This window comes from Calidris pugnax, unplaced genomic scaffold (genome assembly GCF_001431845.1).
Source record: "Calidris pugnax isolate Ruff unplaced genomic scaffold, ASM143184v1 scaffold20, whole genome shotgun sequence".
Lineage (NCBI taxonomy): Eukaryota > Metazoa > Chordata > Aves > Charadriiformes > Scolopacidae > Calidris > Calidris pugnax.
Genome location: NW_015094510.1, coordinates 15,956,937 through 15,979,844, shown reverse-complemented (window position 1 = coordinate 15,979,844; position 22,908 = coordinate 15,956,937). Strand labels below are relative to the sequence as shown.

General features: G+C 42.8%; 2 protein-coding genes across 4 annotated transcripts in view; one reads left to right on the top strand and one right to left on the bottom strand.

The window, feature by feature from the left end:
- Nucleotides 1-893: 893 nt before the first annotated feature.
- On the bottom strand, nucleotides 894-19,151 carry SETDB2 (SET domain, bifurcated 2). Of its 3 annotated transcripts, none has more exons than XM_014965944.1 (15): nucleotides 18,998-19,151; nucleotides 18,498-18,776; nucleotides 17,648-17,686; nucleotides 15,197-15,319; nucleotides 14,547-14,612; nucleotides 13,665-13,767; nucleotides 12,358-12,924; nucleotides 10,721-10,840; nucleotides 9,749-9,918; nucleotides 9,095-9,314; nucleotides 7,130-7,214; nucleotides 6,041-6,149; nucleotides 4,928-5,259; nucleotides 4,119-4,207; nucleotides 894-1,662 (listed from the first exon to the last, which is right to left on the bottom strand). In XM_014965944.1, the coding sequence occupies exons 2-15, from the start codon at nucleotides 18,511-18,513 to the stop codon at nucleotides 1,545-1,547; spliced, it is 2,157 nt and encodes a 718-aa protein (XP_014821430.1). In that variant the 5' UTR covers nucleotides 18,514-18,776; nucleotides 18,998-19,151; the 3' UTR covers nucleotides 894-1,544. The 3 variants fall into 3 exon arrangements, with proteins under 3 accessions (XP_014821430.1, XP_014821431.1, XP_014821432.1); XM_014965945.1 differs by having other exon boundaries at nucleotides 9,749-9,891; XM_014965946.1 differs by lacking the exon at nucleotides 6,041-6,149 and having other exon boundaries at nucleotides 4,928-5,155.
- A 3,453-nt stretch (nucleotides 19,152-22,604) lies between these two features.
- CAB39L (calcium binding protein 39 like) overlaps nucleotides 22,605-22,908 on the top strand; it is a 62,972-nt gene continuing 62,668 nt past the window's right edge. The window contains exon 1 of the mRNA XM_014966107.1: nucleotides 22,605-22,759. The gene's annotated coding sequence lies outside the window, so the exon portion shown is untranslated. The remainder of the gene's footprint in view (nucleotides 22,760-22,908) is intronic.

Genomic DNA, 22,908 nt, shown 5'->3' with positions numbered 1-22,908 from the left:
ACCTGTGATGGATGCACTCAACCGCTTGACCAAACTAGTGGTAGTGTGGTTTGGTCTCCAATGGAAGCAAAGGCCTAGGCTATAACTGGGCCAAAACCCTCTCTAGTTCCAACCTGTCCCTGAAAACCCTCACAGGAACAGGCTGACATGGTGAGCACTGATGCATATGGGCTTGCAAACTGGAACACCACCCATGAGATTAACACATGAATAGCAGGCGGTTCTGCCAAGACTTACTTATCAAGGAACAAAGGAGGTTGAGGGTACAGCATGTGCTTTTACAGCACAGGTAATTTGGTGATATGCCAACCACTTAATTCCATAAATATGACAGCCTGAGTAAGCTGCCTTTGAGCTCTTCCTGGTAGGCAGTGTGGCTGCACAGCGGTGATCTCCCCTTGAGCTGGGACACCTCTCAAAGTTACTCCTCAAGGCTGAGAGGCACCTTACCAACTGCAGACCCTTGGTAAGTGACTGATGTCGCACATAGCCTTGTATTACAGCGCACTAAGATTTTGTATTGGTAAGTTTAAATCATTATTATATACTCTGCAGTAAGTAATAGAGCGAACCTTGCCATTGAACTTTGTTAAGTCTCATTTTGACAACATCTTACTTCAATAAACCCATTTTTGCTGATACCTTTGGTGGTGGTTCTCCATGTGGTCTAAATCGCCCATCCGTGACCCTAAATCACCCTTCTTTGCACAAGGCTCCAACACATTCACCTGCACACCCATTCCTTGCTCTATTTCAGAGCCACCTCCTGCATCTGTGCTCAGTGTCACTTCATGTAGCTCATTTCTCCCTTACCAACAAACCACATGGCAAGGACTTCTGTGGCCCACCTGTCCCACGCTACACAGTATGACACTGAAATGAGGCACACTGGATTTCTCAAGGATTTTTCTTGTGCGTCACAAACATGGAGAGGGATGCAACCCAGCAAAAACCAGTCATTTCTCTCCTGCAGCAGCAGGACTTGCCCAGCCCACTTTGTAGCACGAGCACAGCTCCGCAAAACCGTTCTGATTAATCTCATCTCTGCCCAAGATTATCTGTCCCACTGGATCCATTGGGCTTAGGTATATTTTATTAATTCTTAGCTCCCAAACAGGCAGACTTGCATTCATCACGAGTTTCAGAAAACCAAGTTCTGATGACTCAGCATCATGGAAGGGCACAGAAAACATCAAATAATTGCTGCTTTTCATCAATCACGTCTCTGCTGCGGATGGCACAGAAGCAGGAGTTCTTCCAGGGCACGGTGAACTTTGCTTGCGAATGAAAAAGGGGGCAGGGGGGAAGACTAGGAGCACAGAAAATATCTAGAAGTTTGATGCCTGTTCTTATGGCAAACAGTTCTAATTTTGTAAACTAAAAAAGTGACATTTAAATGTAAATTTAAAAAACAAACAGGTGAAAGGCATTTTAGTTGAACAGAATTAGCACCACTGACTGAAGTGTACTGTTCACTGTGCAGAAGTCCCTTCCAGCATATAAATCTCCAGGTACATGCTGTGTTGAGAGTAGGAAAGCTTTGCCTATAAGGTTTTTTTCCTGCACTTCTGAACTCCACACTGACAGGAAATCTCTGTCTCTGGCATGCTTCCAGCTTCGTAACCATAATCCCACGTGAGTTCGGCTCCAGCTTTCACGTGCCTAAGAAATAAAACACTCGGTCAATTTGTTTTGAACTAAGTGAAGCAGTATTGTGCTTACAATTTGTCACTAACAACTCGCATGCAAACCCCAAGATATTAGGGGCTAGGGAGCATTGCACAAGCAGCTTGTTGGGAGAGAACCAGGAGATATAAGGAGTCTCTGGCACACAGATGTTGCTTGCCTACCAGAGCTATGGAGAGTGCAAATACCTACATCTAGGAGAAAAGAACTTATCAAGCAGTGCCATAGGGTGAGAGTCTAAACAACCTGCTCAAACTGTGAATCTAGTTCTGAGAAACAAAAATCAAACAAAAAAAGAGTCACATAAGTGACTACATCTAAATGAGAACACAGTTTTGTTATTTTTACTATGTACAGTGCATCATTGAGGTTTGAACAGATCTCTAGATATACTGGTGATGAAGACTATAATCTTTGGTCTGACAAGCTACATTTTAATGCAATTACACTATTCATGTGCACAAAGAATTAAACACATGCTCCTCATGAACCAGCTGCTCTGACAGTACATCAAAGAAATTTCTAAGGTAGGAAATTCATTGCCCAAAATGAACGCCAAATTAAATACCTGAGACTAAGATGCTGAGGGACAACTGAGGGAACACACAGTAACATGTGAGTATTACAAAGAAGAGAGTAATTCTCTGATATTTCTTACTGGATACAATATAAGGGATATCCACTGAATTACTTGGTAGCAGGGTGAGAACAAACTAAATGAGGACATAATTGCAACCAGGGACTTGCCACCTCAGGATGTTCTGGAGGCCAAAAATACAAAACAAATAAAAAGGTGACTGGGCAAGTTAATGGAAGGTACACAATTAAGCTTGATGATCCAGACTCTTCATCTAGAAGTCCTTCATATAGAGAAGTTGTTAAAGGGTCATTACTGGAAAGCAAGAGGTCCAGCCAAGGGAACATTCCTTCAACAATCTTCTTCACTAAGAGTCTTCTGTGGACAACTAGTACCTCCTTCCCTGGCCTCAGTCCCACTACACACTTCTTTACTGACTACCCAAGCAAGAAAGGCTCCAGCTAAAACAAAACCTTTTTTTCTGACATATTTCAAAACATTGTCTTAACAGTTCCTGGAAGCCCTCCTCACAGCACAATCCACCGCACCTGTGTCAGTATGGACCAGGGTTGCAAGGCTCCACAGAGGATCAGTGTTCCCTGGGGTCCATTTGTCTGGAATTAATCCTCTCCTCTATTGTAAGTTCTCATTCAGTACTCCCACTGTCACATGCATCAGCTTAGCTTCATTCATACAATTAATCTTTCCCCTGTTGGGTTTAGTTGCCGCCTTCTCATGTCTCACTGGCACCAGCTCTCTGTACCTCATTTTCTGTCATTCCCTAAGGGAAGACTCACATCTTCTGCTTTCAGAGGAAGTTTTCACAGAATCTTCATGGTTGGAAAAGAGTTCTGAGATCACCAAGTCCAACCATACACACACAAAATATCCCTACAATCTCGGCCACTAGAGCATGCCCTGAAGCGCCACATCACATGTTTCTTAAATACCTCCAGGGATGGTGACTCCACCACCTCCCTGGGCAGGCTGTTCCAGTGCCTGACCACCCTCTCAGTAAAGCAATTCTTCCTAATATCTAATCTAAACCTCCCTTGCCACAACTTTAGACCATTTCCTCTGGTCCTGTCATTATTCCCTTGGGAGAAGAGGCCAACACCCACCTCTCTACAACCTCCTTTCAGGTAGTTGTAGAGGTCGAGGTCTCCCCTCAGCCTCCTCTTCTCCAAACTAAACATGCCCAGTTCCCTCAGCCTCTCCTCATATGACTTGTTCTCTAGACCCCTCACCAGCTTGGTGGCTCTCCCCTGGACACACTCCAGCAGCCCAATGTCCTGCTTGTAGTGAGGGGCCCAGAACTGGACACAGTACTCGAGGTGAGGTCTCATCAGTGTCGATTACAAAGGCACGATCACTTTTATCTCTGAGTATCCTAGTGCTACCTTGTCAGGACGGGCTGGGCTGCACGAAGTCCTGCTTCTCTTGGTAGCTATGAGAAGATCTGGAGCCAGCCTGTTTGCCCCACAGAGCATCTCCAGCCTTAAGACCCTGTAAACTCCAACACTACCCTATGGATGGAACTCAGATCTGCTGGTCATTTCTTGAGACACAACATTGGCTTTCAAAACGGCCATGCTGAGTTAAACCTGTTTTTACACTGAAGGTCATCACTGAAATAGATGCATTAAGATTCCCCACTTCACATTTCAGTGCAAAACCAAAGAAAAACTCATTAGTGATGATCAACATCTGTATTTAGTGCACAGTAAGAATGCAGTTTTATGGTTTCATGATCGAAGCATCTGATGTCACTTAGCATAATTATTTCCTAATAACTAAGCATTGCCTTTTCCCCTAGTACCTTGAATGAACAGCATTAAACTTCCAAAAAACTCACCTGTTTGTGAAGAACGCCACCCATGGGAAACTTCTGTTGTGAGTCTCTACAAACACGCTCTGTGCAAAGAGATTTGGGCAGCAGCTGTGCTGTAAAACAGAAATATTTGAATTAGAAACAGTGCAACACCTCATCATTGGCTGAAGACCGTATTTTGTGCCAGATATGTGTCACTAGCAAAGGTAGTTTCTTCCTTCCCTTCTCCAGGGATTTTGCTGTAAGACACATATTCATGCCAATGAAGAGAAATAAATTACTTGCAGAGTACATGCAGACACATCCATGAAACATTCGCCTTAGTTGGAGGTACTTAGTAATTCACTATTTCTTGGCAAGTCAAAATTGAGAGACTTATTTAGCAGATACATTACACTACAGAAATTTTCTACAATATCACAACACTTATCCTATATCAGCACATGCTAGAATTTACAGTGGTTGGGAAACAAAAAGCGAGGCTGGGAGAAGGCTTGTGGTTCAACCAAATGTGCCATTTGCTCTCTGGACCCCCAAAACAGGCCGTTCAAAAATTCAGGAGAAAGACATCATTCATTACTGGGGAATATTTCACTCGTAATGGTGCTAAAAACTATAGCTAGTATGCAGTATGCATCATCTTATGGAGGCACTAACAGCCGGTGTGACCCAACTTGCTGTTCGTCACTTCAGTGTGCAGGGAGCACCACACAGCCTGTCATGCACCTACTGCATATATGGTTTATGTGCAAAAGCTTTTTAGTTTATGCAAACACATCATTTATTTATTTAAGGTAAGACAACTAAGAGAACACATGTAACTTTTTACTTACGTTCAGAAAACGACCCACGTTTCCTTCTTTTGTGGCATCCAGTACATAAATACTGTCTTCGTTAGCATTCTTCAGAAGCGTCCTGTCACCATCAGCCTCCACACAAAACGCGTCTTGTTTTGACGGCCTGTGATTCTCCTCTTTGCAGTTGGCTTTTAGTGCTGTGTTTTTGGATGGTCCCACAACACACGTGTCACGCAGCACACCTGACTTGCCACAGTCAGCACCCTGCAGAGACAGATGCTTTCTTTTGCATTCTGCACTGTCCATGTCAGCAGACTCAGTCTGTCCAATTTCCATTGGATGTTCTTCCTTCTGCTGCTGAGTGGGTTCTGTCAACGGACACATGACACCAGTTACACCAGAACACATTTTTCAACACCAGTTTAAGGCCAAAGCCTTTTCCTTGTTTGGCCCTGAACTCTTATCCACCCACCCTTCGTTCTCCAAAATGTACACAGCTTCCTTGTTATTTACAATCTGTAACACAACTGTCCTTTTCCATGCCTCTCAACAATCCTCCCATAAATGACTGTTTGCCGCTGCAACGCCTAAAGAACTTGTTCAAGTCTCCTGTCAAGTCTCTCCCTTTTTCTCAAATCCCACTCCAAATCGATTTCTTCCACATAGCATTTTTTCATCATTCTCCACCCTAATTTCCCAAGAGAATCACACACCGTAATTAAGACAGAAACAAGATGCACGTGCAAATAGCAGTCAGTTTCACTCTGCCTCTCCAGCTTGAGGTCCTCCCACCCCCACATTATATCTTGTTTTGTTGACTGGAACATGTATTGGTTGTGACACGGTAAGATTTGCAAGTCTGACTTTCCCACTATATTTGAGAAGCTGCTGACAGGTCTCTTCAACGTGTCCCAAGATCAACTTTGCACGCAAAAGACTGCCCTGTACCAATTAATGCCCTGTATTATGCAAGGCAGTTATCATTTCTGTACCGCTGAGCTCTCTTAGACACAGCTTAAACTTTAGGCAGGCAACACCATTCTACTCCAAGAACTCCACGTGCAAAGATCACCTTCTACATTTTAAATCTATCACCTGATGGGGCACAAGTGTACTAAGAGTGCAGTAGTTATAGCTCTGCAAACCTACTTTCTTTTCCTTCCTTTCTTCCACTGGTTAGTTTTGTTTTGCTTGACTGATGAATCTGAGAACTATTATCTTCATCTGAGCTGGCACTGTGCACCAGTGTATCAATTTCCTTTAAACAGAATAAAAGATAATGAAAAGGCTGTAATGTATTGTTGCTGTATGCAACTCTGGGTCAACACAGGACAGCAAGTGGCTTTTAGGACTCAAGGGGTGAAGTTTCGAACCTACTGTAATGCATAGCTATGGCTGAGTTTCAAAAGTTCACACATTTACTGCAATGCAACATTTATCTTAATTTCCAATTATGCTTCAGAATAACCTGGAAGAATCTTCCCACTCAACAAAAATGTCAAGTGCTTAAGTCCCAACAATTTCATCAGAATTTAAACACATTTGTTGTTGTTGCTGAACCAAAACCCAAACATGCTTTTTAGATTGTTTCAAGAAAATGAACAGAAGTGGCAAGATTTCTCCTCTCCCACAATAAAAAGGTGATTAGTTATGGGAGCTTCAGAATGGACAGCACTGCCAAATGTTGGCATGAAAATCCCATGTGCATTTCTTAAGTGCAGTGAAACCTACAGAGTAAGTTTACCCCAGTTTCCCTCCTTTGCATGCATTTGCAGGCAACACTTCACACCCAGATGAGATTAAATTCTCCCAATTGTGCCACTGCATGAGAAAACTGCACCCAGCTCCTGAGATCTTCTTCTTTTCTCTCCCTGCTATGTCATTCTTTGGGGACACACCACAAAAACATTATCACAATGATCCCCTAACCTTGCAGTTAGTTACAACTGGGAGTGAGAGGGGAGAATGATTTCTTAAGACTCTCAAGGCTGGAGTGTAAGTGAAGGGTGGAGAAGGGAAAGCTGTGAGAGTAGGTAGTGCTGGTCTCAGGGAACATCTTGAAGGACTGATAATGGAGAAGAGATGGGGTATAGCTTCCAGCACACCAGCTTAGCTCACAGTGTGACAATCTCATGAAGAAAGATCATTAGCACTGCTTAAAAGTAGAAGATGAAAAGGTCAAAATTAACACAGATATATATATTCAGCACAGTGAAAAAATGAATCTATTACTATTACCATTTTTAGCTGGTCATTCTGAAAAACAGCTATTCTAGTTTCAGGTCTTCTTGTGGTTGCAATACTTGAATTCTTTGGATGAACTCTGTACCGAAAGGTCAAAAGGAAATTATAAAAGACAAAAAGACCCTTAAATAACTCTCACAACACACACTTTAACCGTCTCTAGTTCATAAAGAACATAGTACACCAGAGCCTCCAATCTGGCCTCACCCCAGGTTCTGTAACTATTTTGCCTTTTAAGAATTGAGGCCCTAGGTTAGATTCTCAATAATATTTGGAAAAAAACCCCAGTTGTTCATAACTTTTTGAGAGATCAGCATCTGCTTTCAGACACTTTCCCAGTTCTCCTGCTGGGAACCAAATTATCTTTTGTTTTACAGTTATTATACTACATCATCTCAAAATAGAGCACCTACAGAGTTGCCTTTTTTCTGCTACCACTTTCAACATTTTTGGCAGTGTAGCTTTCAAACAGGAAAGGATATTGCAGGGACAAAGGATAGAGAGGGAGATAGAGGGGGAGACAGTCAACATACAGCAGATACAGATAATACTTTCCCACAAAAGAACCTCACGTCCTTCACATCAGAAGATTGAGGAAGGATAGGAAGCAATATCTGGCATATACAACATCAAAAACTGCATTCATTTGGATTAATTTCACTGCGCAGTAGAAAACACCAGTTTCAAAATTAATCTTAGTATCTATGCAATGTCTAGCAATAAGTAACAGCTCTTATTCAAGAAAAGTTACAACCTTTATATGTATTTTCTTGCCACAAAATCCACCATAGCATTACTGATAATGGCAACAAATACTACTCTTCAAGGCTTTCTTATGATTTAAACCCCTTTGTAAATTCAGAAAATGCAGTAGTCACAAGAACTTATGACATTATGACATGATTTCATTGTTCTTATAAAGGCAATCTGTTTGCGTCAACGACATGTCAGGTTTAGCACACTGATGTCCCCTCAGATAAGTTGGATTGTCATTTCTTAAAAGCCAGGATAAAAAAGTCTTTTTGTCTGAGTTTTTTTTTTTTTGTTTTTTTGTTTTTTGGTTTTTTTACACAGCTTATGTGAAACATTTTTATTCTTGGGAAAGGAAATGCATGAGATTTAAGGAAGAAGTACAGTAAATGCAACTTTCAGTCTGTGATTCCCTGCAATTTTTAGTCAAAGCACTTAGCAGAAGTAAAATCCAGTTGATTGCCAATAATTATGTAATTTAGAAAATGAATAATTCATTAGGTTTCCAAGATAATGAAATGCAAGTGAGAACACACTGGCAGATATTTTAAAGAGTTTCCATTTGCAATTTCATGGTTCTTCTCAAAGATCCACAATAATCTTCTACTCTGCAATGAGCAAGAATTGGCAATCATTTATGAGCAGTAGAAAGTGTTTACAAAGCAGTGTGGCAGAGAAAGGGATAGTTTAGGAAAAAAAGCTCCTGACTTCCTTCTGAAAAGACTACAGCATGTTGTTGATAAAGCCACGTGCTTATTTTGCAGTAATTTTATTTTAGGAATCCTGATAGGCTATGAGATCCTGACTGTAAAATGAAAACAGGACCAGAATTTTTGCATAATTCACTGCAAAAGCGATGTGTTGCCAGTCTCTTAACAGGAAAGGTAAAGACTCCTAGCAGGAAAGGTTACAAAGAACACTAGGTTTAGAGACTGAGAGTAAAGGACAGGACAGTTAGTAGCTAACTTGTTATCAAAACCTTCAGTGTCATCAAATAATTAATAAAAGATACTTGAGATAAAGGTATTTCAAGTTAGCATAATGGTGAATGCCCTGAAGAGATCAAGTACACCCAGGACATAAACTAGATTTCTAGAAAATGCCAAGTGACACACACAGGAAGTAAGTTATAGAAGAAAAGTTCTGTCCCACTAGAGGGATAGCAGAGTTTTAGTTTTGTTATGCTTACATTTGTTTTGGTAAACTTACAGGGTTGATTTATTCTCATTATCCACAGTCTGAGACAAAGATTCCTGTTTCTCAAGAATGTAATTTTTGCCAGTTTGCAGTAGTTCAGCCCCAGAGTCTGAACAATCAGTGTCAAGTTTTCTCTTTTTGGAAAAAAAGCCACTCGCTGTATTGTTCACAGCACTCTTCCCTTGACCAGCATCCCCCAATACTTGAACTTCATCTCTGCTCATTAACCTGCCTGGAAAAAAAAAAAAAAAGAAAAGTTGTTTGTTTTTTTTTAATTGTTTGTTTGCCAAGATGGATCACACTCACTATTAACTTACATTAAAAAAAAATAATGCAAGAACATTATTTGGAAAAGCAAAACATGAATGCATGTATGTTCAAGGAAAACATAGCCCTGCCACAGTATGAACGGGCCTGTGAGGGAAAAATAAACAGTCTGAGGTAAGCTTTGCTCCAGAATGCTTTGATTGTTGTCTGGCACCACTACATTGCAGACTTCTTCATGGTTCTTCTGTCTGTTCAATCATCTTGCAAGTTAAGATTATGTTGACTCACTTTTCTTCCAACCCCCTATTTCCCTGTTCGGCTCTCAAAAAAATTCCAGGGTACAGTCCACAGGAGAGGGAGAATTATGCTATGCATGTCCCACAGGTCACCTTCTGTTACCTGAGTAAGTACAAACAAACGTCCCCTTGTCGATATCATCCAGGCAGCGCACGGCCCAGCCTTTCTTCTCCGTGTTGAACACTTGCAACCTGACTTGAATGCCATGCTGTACAACTCTGTTCTGACACATCATCTTGTCACACCTGCACAACACACTACACTCATAAATTCTGTCAAGAGGAAGCAAAACAAAACACAATATAAAAGAATGCATTACCAAAACAAAGTTGCTATTATTAATTTCCCTCCTGAACACTAATAAGGCACTTGACTGAAAAGATAAAGTCTCTGGCTAAAACTGATTGTGCAGCAGTGCTTAACGCTAAGGACTCTCTTGATTGCCGATTCATCAATTTTAAGAGTCTGTCAGCCAGATTTTGGTATAAGCAGACAAGAAAAATAAATGCTACGTTTTTATTTTATTGAAGTAAATCACACAGAAGCAGCAACCCCCATGAAGCACCTCATTCTATGCTCTCAGAAGAGTTACACGTAACCAAGACTAGCAACAGCAACTGGCTGATATTTCCTTAGGACCCTGGTCAAATGGGTGAACAAGACACAAGGGTGGCTACTGCCTCCCGCTTCTTTGGCTGGTACATGCTGTGATGGTCCTGTGATAGACCTCCTTCCTTCGTGGCAGGTTTCTTTCCCTTCTCCCTTGGGCATGCCTGAATGAACCAGCACGTGGCCCAATCTGAGCTCCCAGCCCATCCAATACTACATTACTGTTCACAATCTTCTTGGACCTTGAATTAAGCTGTGAAAATTGTAGTATCTGCAGTACAAAAGTGTTTTTTCCGCTCCTATTACTTGTCACATTAATTATTTTTTATCATCCTGATCTGGTGACAAAAATGGTAGGTTTCAGTAATCCAGAAACTGCGGTTATTTTAGTCCTCAAGGACTTAGAACTACAGAAGTAAAATAAGAGCAAAATAAAATAACAGTTAATAGTTCTGTCTTTCTTACCCACTAGGAACAGGTCCCTCCAGTCTTTTGTAACTGTATCCATGGCATGTTTTACTGCGTGGAGAGAGAGACGCTTTACTACAGCCTCTTGCAGTCAGCTGTAGGCATGCACATTTTGACCTAGAAGGTAACAGTAGAACATCTCAGAATGTATTTGGGGCAGCGTAAATCAAACATAAGTCCAGATAATTTAAAATGTGCTTGACTATATACACACACACACACGGTTTTGTATATATCTATTTTTCCCCCATCACTTTTACTCCATAAGGCCGTTTCAGGCACCCTACCCTTCTCTTTGTCTCTTGCCTGGGTACGCGTGCTTTACAATAATTGTGTTCTCTCCACCCCAAACCCATTCTTCCACCAAGTTCTGTAAAAAGGACATGCAAACAGCTCAAGTACAACAGAAATTTCTTATAAACAGGACACTGCCAAATGTCTTGAATGAATTAATTAAAATCACCTGTTCTGGCACAGCATTCCAGTCTGTTAGTCACTCCTTCATTACCTTCCTCTCACCCTAGCCCTCAGGAAGTTAAGAATTTCACACTGTGGAGTGGAGAACTCAAGCAATAATGCTGGTCTTTACCATCTTATGTCATGGCATCTCCAAAGACCCGCAGCGTTTGTGCGAACAGCAACGGATCAAATCCTGAACCCCAAATACACACATCAAAAACATCTCAACTGTTGAGGAAGTTCAGTGCAAAGACACAGCATGATATGTTCTCCCTGTTCCCCACCATTCAGCTGAAATTAAGTAACTACTGAAGCTTCATTACACTAAGCTGTGATTTCAAACTTTTGTTGGGTCGTGGGGAATTATACTGCACATCAGCACATGCAATTGCCCTGGCTATCAATAATACACAATGGAGTCACCACCAAATAACACCTACAGGTAGAGATAAAGACAAACACCCTTCAAAAAACTGGACAAAATTATCACTAAACTCGCATACTTTAACTGTGACGGGTTCCCACAGAGTAACACGTAGCCCAGAGTTACTGGGCTTTTCCTAAAGACAGTAGTGAGCAACACCATTTGAACTGCTCAGAGCATAAATGTGTTCTGTGACCACAGGGTTTCATTGTTTCTGTTGAGACAGATGGGATATAGTGGTTGTGAACAGGATGTTTCTTCCTCTGCCCTCAATAACCTGCTAAGTTCCAAATGATCTGATCCCTCTTGAGGACACCATCCCACAGCAGGAGCTGCAGCAGAAGCTGTCATGCAGGATCCTTCCCTGCCCGCCAGGAAAAAGAGCCTTCCTCTGCTGGCACAAGACTCCCTTCCCTACTCCGTTCCCAAGGCTGAGAGATCAGCTTGCCAGCTTCATCTGGAGGAGAATCACTGTCAATTTGAGAAGAAAGGGAAAGGAACACACTAATGCACCTGTTGATCGCTTCCTTCCCTAAAACAGAGGCTGGATGGGTAGGAGAACCCAAGTTCTGGAGAAGATAAAGACACAGCAGTGTCAGTCAATGCAGAGCATGGCACAAGATAACTACCACAGATATTCCAGCAGCGTTGGTCCTTCATTATTTGTTACTGGGCACCTTCACACTTACACCATCACCCTACTATTGAGGTATCACACATCACTTGTCTGGGATTAGATTTTTCTACCTACCTATCAGTGCAGCCATCTGTGCAGTCACATGAATCAACGAACATGCTGGAGAAATTGTTGAGATAATATGCACGCGGCCACGACGCCCTCCGATATTTGAAATAAGGTAATCTTGCGCGGTCGAGATCATTACAGAAGGAAATGGGCACAGTCTCAGCTCCATTGCTAATATCAAAATCAAACACGAGGGGTTCGGGATTTACAGTGTTCCTGCCCAACAGTACGTATGTGTTGAAGGAGAAGTGATCAACAAATAAGAAATTGCACTGTGTTTCAAACAAATAATTTTGCACATCTTGAAAGCTTCTCAGACTTCGACCACAAGGAGCTTTGTAACTCACATCCAGTGATTTGGAAAGGCAGTCTGCTTTTGCGTGGCGTCTTTGGAAGTGAAACAGGATTGGTATCTTAAGAGGGTTTTCACCCTTGAAGGAGCCCGCTGCTCTGTTGGCAAGACACGCACGAGAGCACTTGTGGTTCTTATACTGCAGGTTTAAGGGTAAATCTTCAATTTTACCAGATGCTTCTTTACCTTCTGAACCTGTTTTTCCTACGTTCTCCTTTTTGCTATTTGGAATAAAAAAGGTTAAAAGAAAAAAAGAAAAAAAGAAAAAAAGAAAAAAAGAAAAAAAGAAAAAAAGAAAAAAAGAAAAAAGAGCAGCATCTTAAACAACGAGTAAAATGCTCATTTATTTAGTGGTTCAATATTATTAATACAGGAAAGAAAAAGACCATTGCTAGAAGGCCAAGGGTTTCACTGAATCACTGCTCATACTGTGTCACTGTCCTAACATCATAGGAAGACATCTTCAGAAGGCATTAAAAAACAAAGGCAACAGCTTCTTCCCAGAAATAACTTACATACCAGAACACATAATGGACATTAAAAAAAATAAAAATATGATACCATTACCCCCATCTTCCAAATCAGTACCTGAGGCTAAATACAGAGAGACTAAGTCATGTGTCTGACAATCTGCAGTTTGCGAAAGCCTGAGAACTAAACACAAAAATTGTTAAATCCTAACCCCAATAATCCTGGTATTACTCATGAATCTTTATTCTCAACCTAATGTCCTGTTTTATTCTGCAACATTCTCACATGGCAAATTAGATAAGTCTACTCAAAACCTCAGGTTTTCCATGTAAGTCACGTTAAAAATATTTTGACTTTGAAAATTGGCAGGATTCAAAAATGGATTTAAAATGTTGAATTTAGAAATACAAGAGAGATATTAAAATATCTCTCAAATGCACTTAAGAGTATGTCAGATAAGGAACTGGTATAAACTATTAAATACACTGACCTGTGAGACCTTTCTACAGCGTCTGCAGTGTTGTCATCTGTAAGACGACGCTGCAATTTGGGTTGGGTTTCCTGTATGTCATCTCCATCAAACACATCACTTACTGAAAAAACATGAATGCAAGAAAAGCTTCAGCAATCCACATTTCGATTTATAATCGAACTTACTTTAGCTACTAAGGAGGTAATTGCCAAAATACATTAAAAACAATGGATTGCTATGAACTGCAGCTAACAAAGAGCATGCTAGCAAGTGCCCTACTGAAAAAAAAAGCTGCTTTTTATTACTTAAACAAAAGTCATGTGTTTTCATATAAGTATGCAAGTGAGTGACCAGCTGACACACAACACACACTCTCATACTTTCTTTCCTGCTCCTCCTTTCCCTCTTTCTCCTTCGTTTTCTCAAAAAGGGAACTTAGGTTGAGGCAGAAATGCATCATGACAATTTACCCTCTTTCACAGACCAACAGGTGATTTGTGCATTAAAATCTTCCATGTGGCTTGCAAAGTGCATGGAGGCAACACACATATGAAACACATACACAGATTTCTTTTCATTATTTAAGATAAGAGGATGCCAGGGTATTAGAGGTAGTAGAGCCATACACACGATGACTCTGTTTGCAGCAAGCTCAGGTTCATCAGGGCTTCAAACTCTCTTCACTTGGTACAAGCCACATACACATAAACCACAAAAGCCCAGGTGAGAGTCCAGAGTCCAGTAACTGGGTAAACCAATAATTACGTTTTTTCCCTTGTAATGCTAACAGGCTTCTCAGATCTATTTTATTGATTTCAACAAAGGGAAATAAGCTCCTGGTGAGTAAACCAAGACAAAATAAATCCACGTACCAAATAAATACGATTGAGATGCACATACCATTTGTTGAGGTTAAGAGATCACCTAAATTAGCTTCATTCACCAGAGTCCAAGCCTGCCAGCATTCTATAAAAAAAAAACCAAAACAAAACAGATGCTAAATGTAATTTAAGCAATAATAATAGGGAAAACAGAGTGTAAATCCTCCAGAGACACTTGTTTCCTCACTATGCTAATCTAGACCACTGCAAGACTGATACTACTGAAACCTTTTGCACCACAGTCCTTAATTGATACATCTACAAAACAGAATAATGGTGTCTCTGACATAATATTTATAATCCCACCCCAAAACCATTCAGTTCACTGAGATCAGCTTGAGAGGCTAAAGCTTCTGACAATAAACAAAACACAAGGCATCGCAGCTATTTCATTACTTCGCAAGAATAAACATTTCAGCTCCATGTGCTTAAGAGCCACACATTGTTTGAAAATGTATATAGGCAAAATGAGAAAATGGCAAAATGCACCTGAAATTGTTTTTTTTTTTGTAATAAGTTATATATATTTTTAAAAGTGCTTAAAGCCACCAACTACTAAGTAATTTAAATTCAGAAGTATCTGAATTGTGGCATGTTATCTCACAGCCCTACACAAAGCAGGCCACAGCTCCCCTGCAGTCCAGCTTAACTGTCACAAGGATTTCAAACCTTGGTTTGTGGCAGTTCCATTCTTGATCTTTCGCTTCAGCAACAGCAGCACGTTTTGCACCTGCTCAAATATGATGTCCACTCTTCTACCTCCCAATTGCATCCAAAATGTCTTCAAGTCACCTGAAATGCAAATTTCCATTTACAAGTCTGTACAGCTCCCAAGAAGTCTAAAAACCTAAAACCACAAGTAGCTCCTAGTGGACTTTTCAGTCTCCCACTCATTTCATTGGGAGGCACTTCTGAAAAATTAGCCAGGACTGCTGTCTTCTTTTGCAGGCTTAAACCTTCAGAAGTCTATTCCTAACCCTAATAATGAAAGTGAAACAGAAGTCAAGTGACAACTGAACTTACTTCTGATGATGCATGATGTTCCTTCAAGTAACTTTTCAAGCACGTCTACAAAGAGTGCTGTGGAAGCCTTTCTCCACACACCAGCAAGTTAGTCACAAGTGAAACTCATAGAAGTAACACAGGAGAACATTTTCAACCGAATGAACTGAATGTAATACATTTGGAAATTTTTGTTATGGGTGTAACCCCCCTTAGTTATGCAAGCTGACTATCCTGTCCCATCAACACTTTCGCTGTTTTCTAGGCAAAAAATGTTCAAGATCTTTTCAGTTTGATAAATCTTGTTCACCAAGTGATATCAGTTGCAACAATTAATACACCCCTTATATAACGCCTCCTTCCTCCCCTAAAAAGATTATAAAGAATATGTTGTTTAAAAAAAGTGTTTTAAGCTAGCGGTTCAGAGCCTCCTTTCTTCCAAGTCTATGTATCCTTGAGGTACTAAGCCCATTCCTGAAAGCTCTTGTTAGAACATAAGCACTGCATCTTTGGCAAGGACTCTAAAAAGGGAATATTATTCAGTGCATCAACAGACAATGCCAGAAAAGAGAACCGTCCCTCTCTCACAGTTAACATTTCTCTTCTTCAATGACTAAGCATAAAAGGACAAGTAAATCTGGTTTCCTACTCCATTTCTAGAGGCAGAGTCCAGTGTCACCATACTAGAGACAGCAAATCTCAGTTGGCAAGTATCATAGGGTGACATCTCCCCAGCAGTCATGAAATGCTGTGTTCTTGTAAGTCTAGTAAAAAGTACTTCCTTAATTTCTGAATTAGCAGAGAATGGCTTCTGTTGCCCAAGACACCAGAAGCTAAGTCATGCTATGGCAGTACAGGGTCTATGGTTGCTCTCAAAAGCATCATGACAGCAGTGAAGAAGTAACAATCTTTTGTCACGACAACCCCAGCTGGTTACGTTGCCAGCAGCTAAGGGCATAATATTTAATACCAACAGGCAATGTTGAAAGTACTTTATCCTGTAAAACAACTGATGATGCTGAGAGTTAGTGCCAGATTTCATGAGCTTTACATATTCAAAGAAATAAAAAAAAATATATGTGAAGAGGTCAAAGTCCCATTAAAAAATGCCCACAACACTTTCTGGAAACCTACACTACTGCTCCAAGAGACAACATCTGCCCTGTGCCACCCTTTTGATGTGCATAACAGTTTCACAAATTTAAAATACCAGGAGAAGTAAGTATATTTAGTATCTATGTTTCAAAATACAGATTCAGAAATTCTAGTAAGGAGTTTCATCACTGCAGATTAAAACTGCTGTCCTTATTTCTTATCTATTTTCTAATACTTCAATACATTTACTAAGTCTGGATAGCACTGGTGGATAGATTACTTCAGAGTACGGCTGACAGAACACAGTTCTTCATTTCTGGGTCATAAGTTATAATCTTGTGTGGGCCAAAAGGAAATAAACCATATACTACTATGTGTAGTGCTCAAACCACTCACTCACCTTGGAAACACTTCCCTAACATTCATGCTGGAGGGCCCTGAAATTCTAACAGCAAAAACTTGGTTTTGCATGGAGAAGAAAAGATGGCGTATGAAGCTCATAGTCTAATTTTAATTTCAAAAAAGACAGATGTCCACGTCACTAATCTCTCCTCCACTGTTAGTGCTGCTACTGTCAATCCCAGCCAGGAGGAGACAGGGAATGAACAGGATACGGGATGCATCTACATTGCCAGCATCCAAAATGATGTCACCAACTGATGACTCAGGGTGTGGACTGGCATCCAATGGCAATAGTTTTAAACCTGGCTGAGGCCATTACCTCTGCAGGGATTTTCTTTTCCCTCTATGGGATCCTTGTGGCCATATAGCTCTCTTTTCAGCATGCTGCAGGGGAATGATGGTAGAACAAGAAACAAGCAGCCAAGGCCAGGGCTACTTATACCAGCTACCAGAAAAAATACTTGGGTATGTGTTTCCTACCAAGGACCTGCAGAGCTGCTGACTAACATCTTACACATACACCATAAAAGGCAAAACTACTGTCTTCTGGTTATCATTTTCACACCAGAAGCGGTGACAAACATATACTACCTTTTCCTCCTTAAACCCACATTACACTACCTTCAGTCCTCTCCTCCTTGGAGCTGGAAAGGTTCTCCACTTCAAAGCAGTCGCACAGCGCCGCAAGACGTGCAGAATGGACAAGTAAGAAAGAGATCAGGTGAGAAATTAAAATGGTTGTAGCTACTTAGTTTTTTCGAAATTTAAACAAGTAAATACTACAGCAGGTATCAGTAGGAGCACTGTGTGAGAAAGCGTTGTAGGGAAATAGTCATCCCACTTTCAAATAGTTACCCCACGTCTTGTCAAGACCTAGCTGAAAAACACACAAATGAAACAAGCTGTGTGAAGAATTTTTTTTTTACATACGCCATTTTTTATTATCTCTCAAGAATGAAGCTGTTATGAGATGACCCACACATTCCATACATAACCCCACTTCCTATTAGCTCCCATTTCTCTTTTTTTTTTTTTAATGAATGCTGTCAGTACAGCAGTACTGCAACTAAACTAATTTATTTAGGAGAAAATGAAGGCTTTTTTAGGTAAAAAAAATTACTGAGTCTGTTGCTCAACAGATGCAAGATAAAGCAAGATATCTCCACTGTGACAACACTAAGAAGTAAGGCAGCATTCTGTGACTGTACTGAAGATACTAAATTTCTACCATCACTAATGACACAGCAAACATAAAAGACACCTTACTTACAAGTTAGGTAGTTAATCTTTTCTGTGCTATAACCGAAAAAACATTTCCATTCATTCTGGCACAGAAATTTCATTTGGTTGACTGGGAAACCAGGTTAGAGTGAAGAGTGTTGATTTCTAGAAAAGCTTCTCACAAGACCTGCCTAATGACAGCTCAAAACACGTGGTTTGTTTGGTTTTTTTTTTTTAATTTAAGGCTTACTTTTCTTTTCTTCCATCTTCCGGGGCGGCTGCAGGGAGGGCTGTTACGCTCGTTGGGGTACCACCAGCATCAAGCCCAGCTCAGGTGGGTTGATCTTGCTGTCCCTGGAGGGGCTTGGGGACAGGAGCTGTGCTGCCCCTCAGGCTGGGGGCCCACGGCCGACATGTGGCAGGGGACAACCCGTGGCAGGGGAACCTCTTCCTGGGGGCCGTCCTGGGCCACTCGTGGCCTGGCCCCAGCACCTTCAGCCTTCCTTTGGCCCAAGGTCCCTCAGCTGATCTGGGGATGAAGGAGAGAGAAGGATCAAAGACGCACAGCGCCGACTCAAAGACAAACCGGCGCGCTGAGGAGCGGGGGTCATCCGGTGCGTGTCGTCCAACCCCCTCCGTTCATTCCTTCAGGGCTGTGGGGACCCAGGAGGACGCCGGGCCGGGCCGACCCCCCCCGCGCCGGATAACAACCCCCACACAGCCCCGCCTGCCGCACCCGGCGTTACTCACCGCCGCCTCGGCGCTCCCGGGTGCAGCCTCCCTTCCCGGGGGGAAAGCGAGTTTCGGCCGGTCGCCCTCCCTCTCTCCTCACTCGCCACCGCTCCCCGAGCCCGCCCCCCCGGCTTAACGGTCCCTGCGGGCAGCACCGCGCCGCGCTCCCCCTCAGCGCCCGTGCACACTGCGCCGCTGCCCGCCAGGGGGCGCCGCCCAGCCAGGGAGGCCACCCCCCCACCCCCGCAGTGCACCTGCGCGCTAAGGCCCACACCGCCCCTTTCGCCGCCGGGCTGGGTGGGGGGAGAGAGGGCGCATGCGCAGAGCCGATAGCCCCGCCCCTGCGGTGCAAATCCTCTGATGATTGGACGCCGGCCCTTCCGGGTTTATGCACGCGCGAGGCGGGGCCGGGCGGCGCCAGCGAATGGCAGCGCGCAGGAGGTGGGGCTTTCTTCGTTGCTATTGGGCACGGCGGGGGCCGAAGGGGCGGGGCTGGAGGGAGAAAGGGCAGGGGCCATGTGGCTGCGGAGGGAGCGGGGGGGAGGAGAGAGCGGAGAGACAGGAGGTGCGTCCGCCATCTTGGGGGCGGGGCGAGCGGTGAAGCCGGGAAGGGGGGGGGGGATTAGGATGAGGCAGAGGGGATGTCCCCAGCCGTGGTTTTGGGCTTCGGTGGGGCCTGCCTGGCTTGAGGTGGTGGGGAGATATGGTGCCTTGGACCCCTTACCATAAAAAAGACATTGAGGTGCTGGAGCGGGTCCAGAGAAGGGCGACAAAGATGGTGAGGGGTCTGGAGAATAAGTCTTATGAGGAGAGGCTGAGGGAACTGGGGTTATTCAGCCTGGAGAAGAGGCGGCTGAGGGGAGACCTTATTGCTCTCTACAGCTACCTGAAAGGAGGGTATAGAGAGATGGGGGTCAGTCTCTTTTCTCAAGTCACAGGCGACAGGACAAGAGGAAATGGCCTCAAGTTGCGCCAGGGGAGGTTCAGGCTGGATATTAGGAAAAATTTTTTCACTGAAAGGGTTGTCAGACATTGGAATGGGCTGCCCAGGGAGGTGGCTGAGGCACCATCCCTGGAGGTGTTCAAAAGATGGGTTGATGAAGTGCTGGGAGGTATGGTTTAGTGATGATGCTCCTTGTTTGTTGTGTGGGTGTCTATTTTTGTCAGTTAGGTTGACGGTTGGGCAAGATGATCTTTAAGGTCCCTTCCAACCTAGAAGATTCTGTGATTCTGTGATGTGGCGTGAGGTGAGGTGAGGCGAGGCGACCTGCTGTGCCCACCCACGCTTGTGGGGCCTCCTGTAGTTGGCATGGATCCCAAGCAGTCGCTAGGTCCCTGTGGGGAGTTGTCTTGGCCGGAGGGGTCCTGGCAGCTGGTTGAGCTCTGTGGGGCTGCAGGCGGATGGGTGGGAGAATAAAAGCCAGTTACTGAGGGCTGTTAAGGCCTTTGATCCAGTCCACCACTTAAAGTGTTTGGTCACAGAATCTTCTAGGTTGGAAGGGACCTCAAAGATCATCTTGTCCAACCGTCAACCTAACTGACAAAAATAGACACCCGCACAACAAACAAGAAGCATCACCATCACTAAACCATACCTCCCAGCACTACATCAACCTGTCTTTTGAACACCTCCAGGGATGGCGCCTCAACCACCTCCCTGGGCAGCCCATTCCAATGTCTGATGACCCTTTCAGTGAAAAAATTTTTCTTAATATCCAGTCTGTGGATAAGTTGCTGAACTCCACTGCTGGCCCCTGCCATGTGCCTTTGCTGGTGGCAGCTGTACCCTGTGAAGTGCTAAATTACTACCACCTTTTTTGATTCGGTGTGAAAATAAAGCGGTTTACATTGCCCTTAAAATTTTTAGCAGCATTACAAGTGTTTGCGTAAATCCCACGTAAAGGGATTTTTTAGAGGGGCAAACATTAACCTACTCTTAAAACATGGGGAGAGTGGTTGGTCATCGCTTTTTTGTCACTTCTTTTTTTACCACTGCTTTAAACTGGAGAGATAAACAATATGCTCAAATAATTGTCAAAGCATTTCCAATCTTGGGGATACTATTAGAAGTATTTCTTCAGTTTGAGAGGCGGAGAGGTTGAAATTTAACTTGTCTGTGGGAATGCTATGTTTACGTGCTTTGGAGCTCTGGTCAGACCCGGGATCCTCCAGAAGATTTTGGTGTCCAGCATCTGCTTTGTACTTTTTATAAAACCTTTTAAATGTTTACATAGGCATGCCTACATCTGTGCCTGTGTTTGAAGTTCGCTGATTAGCCCATGAGTACTGCCGAACTCTACAGAGAGAAATGAGACAACTAACAATAACATTGTTGGGAACAGGGTGGCTCAGCATTACTAATGTGCTGACAAATCTCCCAACAAGAACAGTACTTTATATTTTAAAAAGAGAGATTTCTCTCCTGTAATTGTTTATTTTAAAATTAAAGCACAAGCTTTTCGTGGGAATATACTGCATTAGGACATGATGATTGCAGATGAAGTAATTTCATTTTACCGAATTATTAGTATATGTGCAAGTGAATGTTATGAATGTTACTGAATGTTATGAAACACTTGTGGCACTATGAATTCTGTATGAGGAACATACCAAATACAGAGAAGATGGAGCCAAGCACTATAATGATTGTACTAATTAGAAGTCATTTTAAAAGGTGATTTCCTTATAAAGTTTTCCTCCCTTAAATACCTCCTAAATAGCCTCCTGTGTTTGCTGGCACGCTTTGAAACTATGTGGTAAGCATTAATCAGCAATATGGAGATGGCATAGCAATCTCATAAACGATGAGTTGTTAAATAATCATATTTACGGTTGGGTGACAGGATTGTATATGTCTGCTTCATGGATACGGTTGGAAATGCTTGGAGTTTTGAGATGATAATGTTGCCATATGCTTCGTGGTCACAAGCAAGCCCACTGAAATGTCAAGTATTAGGAATCTGACCGCGATGAGGGTTTTATTTGGAAGGAGTCAGTGGTGTTACCCTGCCGCCCTGAGGAAAGCAGCCGCTTTGCTCTGAGCGAGCTGCTGGAGCTCATTCCCTCTGCTGTAGCGGGGTCTCTGGCACTTGGCAGCCAACACCCACCGTGCTCGTCACTCAGGGTGAGGCCTGGCTCCCGAAAAGAGAGCGGGGAAGTGCCGAGGCTGACCTAATACAAGGAATCTACTAAAATGGGATTTAAGACCGGTTGAAGTCAGAGTTTTGCATTATTCACGCAAATATAAATGTGTTTTATGTCAGCGTGATTGGAAAGGCAATTTTCTGTATCTTAGGAAGCAAATGCAGAGGACGTGTAGTGAAGAGGTAAAGCTGGTGTAATCTGTGTTATTCCCTATGAAGTATCAGTAGCATTAAAAAGCTTTTATTAGCAACTGGGAGTGATGGACGAAGCTGGAAGCACGTGACTGCATGCCACAGACAAAACAGAGTTTACGAATACAGTTTGCTTGTCATTTAAAGCAAAAGGGATGGGAAATAATGTCTTTCTTAAAACAAAGATTAATGACTCCTGAGTCAGTTTTGAAACATACCTGAGTTTCCTTGGTTTTGCTTTTTTCTAGAACTGTAAGACTGCCTTTCTGCAGCATTGGAGCAGATTCTGCCAGTGAGCTCAGTTCTTCCCAAACTTGTTAGGTGGCAGAAGCTCATAAGCGACGCTGATCTGACATCCCAGTAACCTGCCTGCAGCCCTCCTCTAGCAGCAGTGTCAGCTTCGTGGGGCTCTGCTTGGACCTGGACTGAGTAACTGCATCCAGAGGTGAGGACAGCCCATTCCACGTGCTTACGTGTTTGCTGTCACCTTTGTTCGGGTGACAATGAAAGGGCTGACTGTCCTGGTGAATGGTGCTGTTGAATGAGTTGCTGAATTAGGCTTTTGTGTTACATAGTTCTGGTTGTATTTAGAGA

Bases quoted from the DNA above. Each gene is read 5' to 3' on its own strand.
- SETDB2 (XM_014965944.1), bottom strand. The intron at 5,260-6,040 runs GTAGGTTTGCAG...GTCCGTTGACAG, and splicing joins AAGAAAGGAAGGAAAAGAAA to AACCCACTCAGCAGCAGAAG. The intron at 1,663-4,118 runs GTGAGTTTTTTG...TTTATTTCTTAG, and splicing joins GTGGCGTTCTTCACAAACAG to GCACGTGAAAGCTGGAGCCG.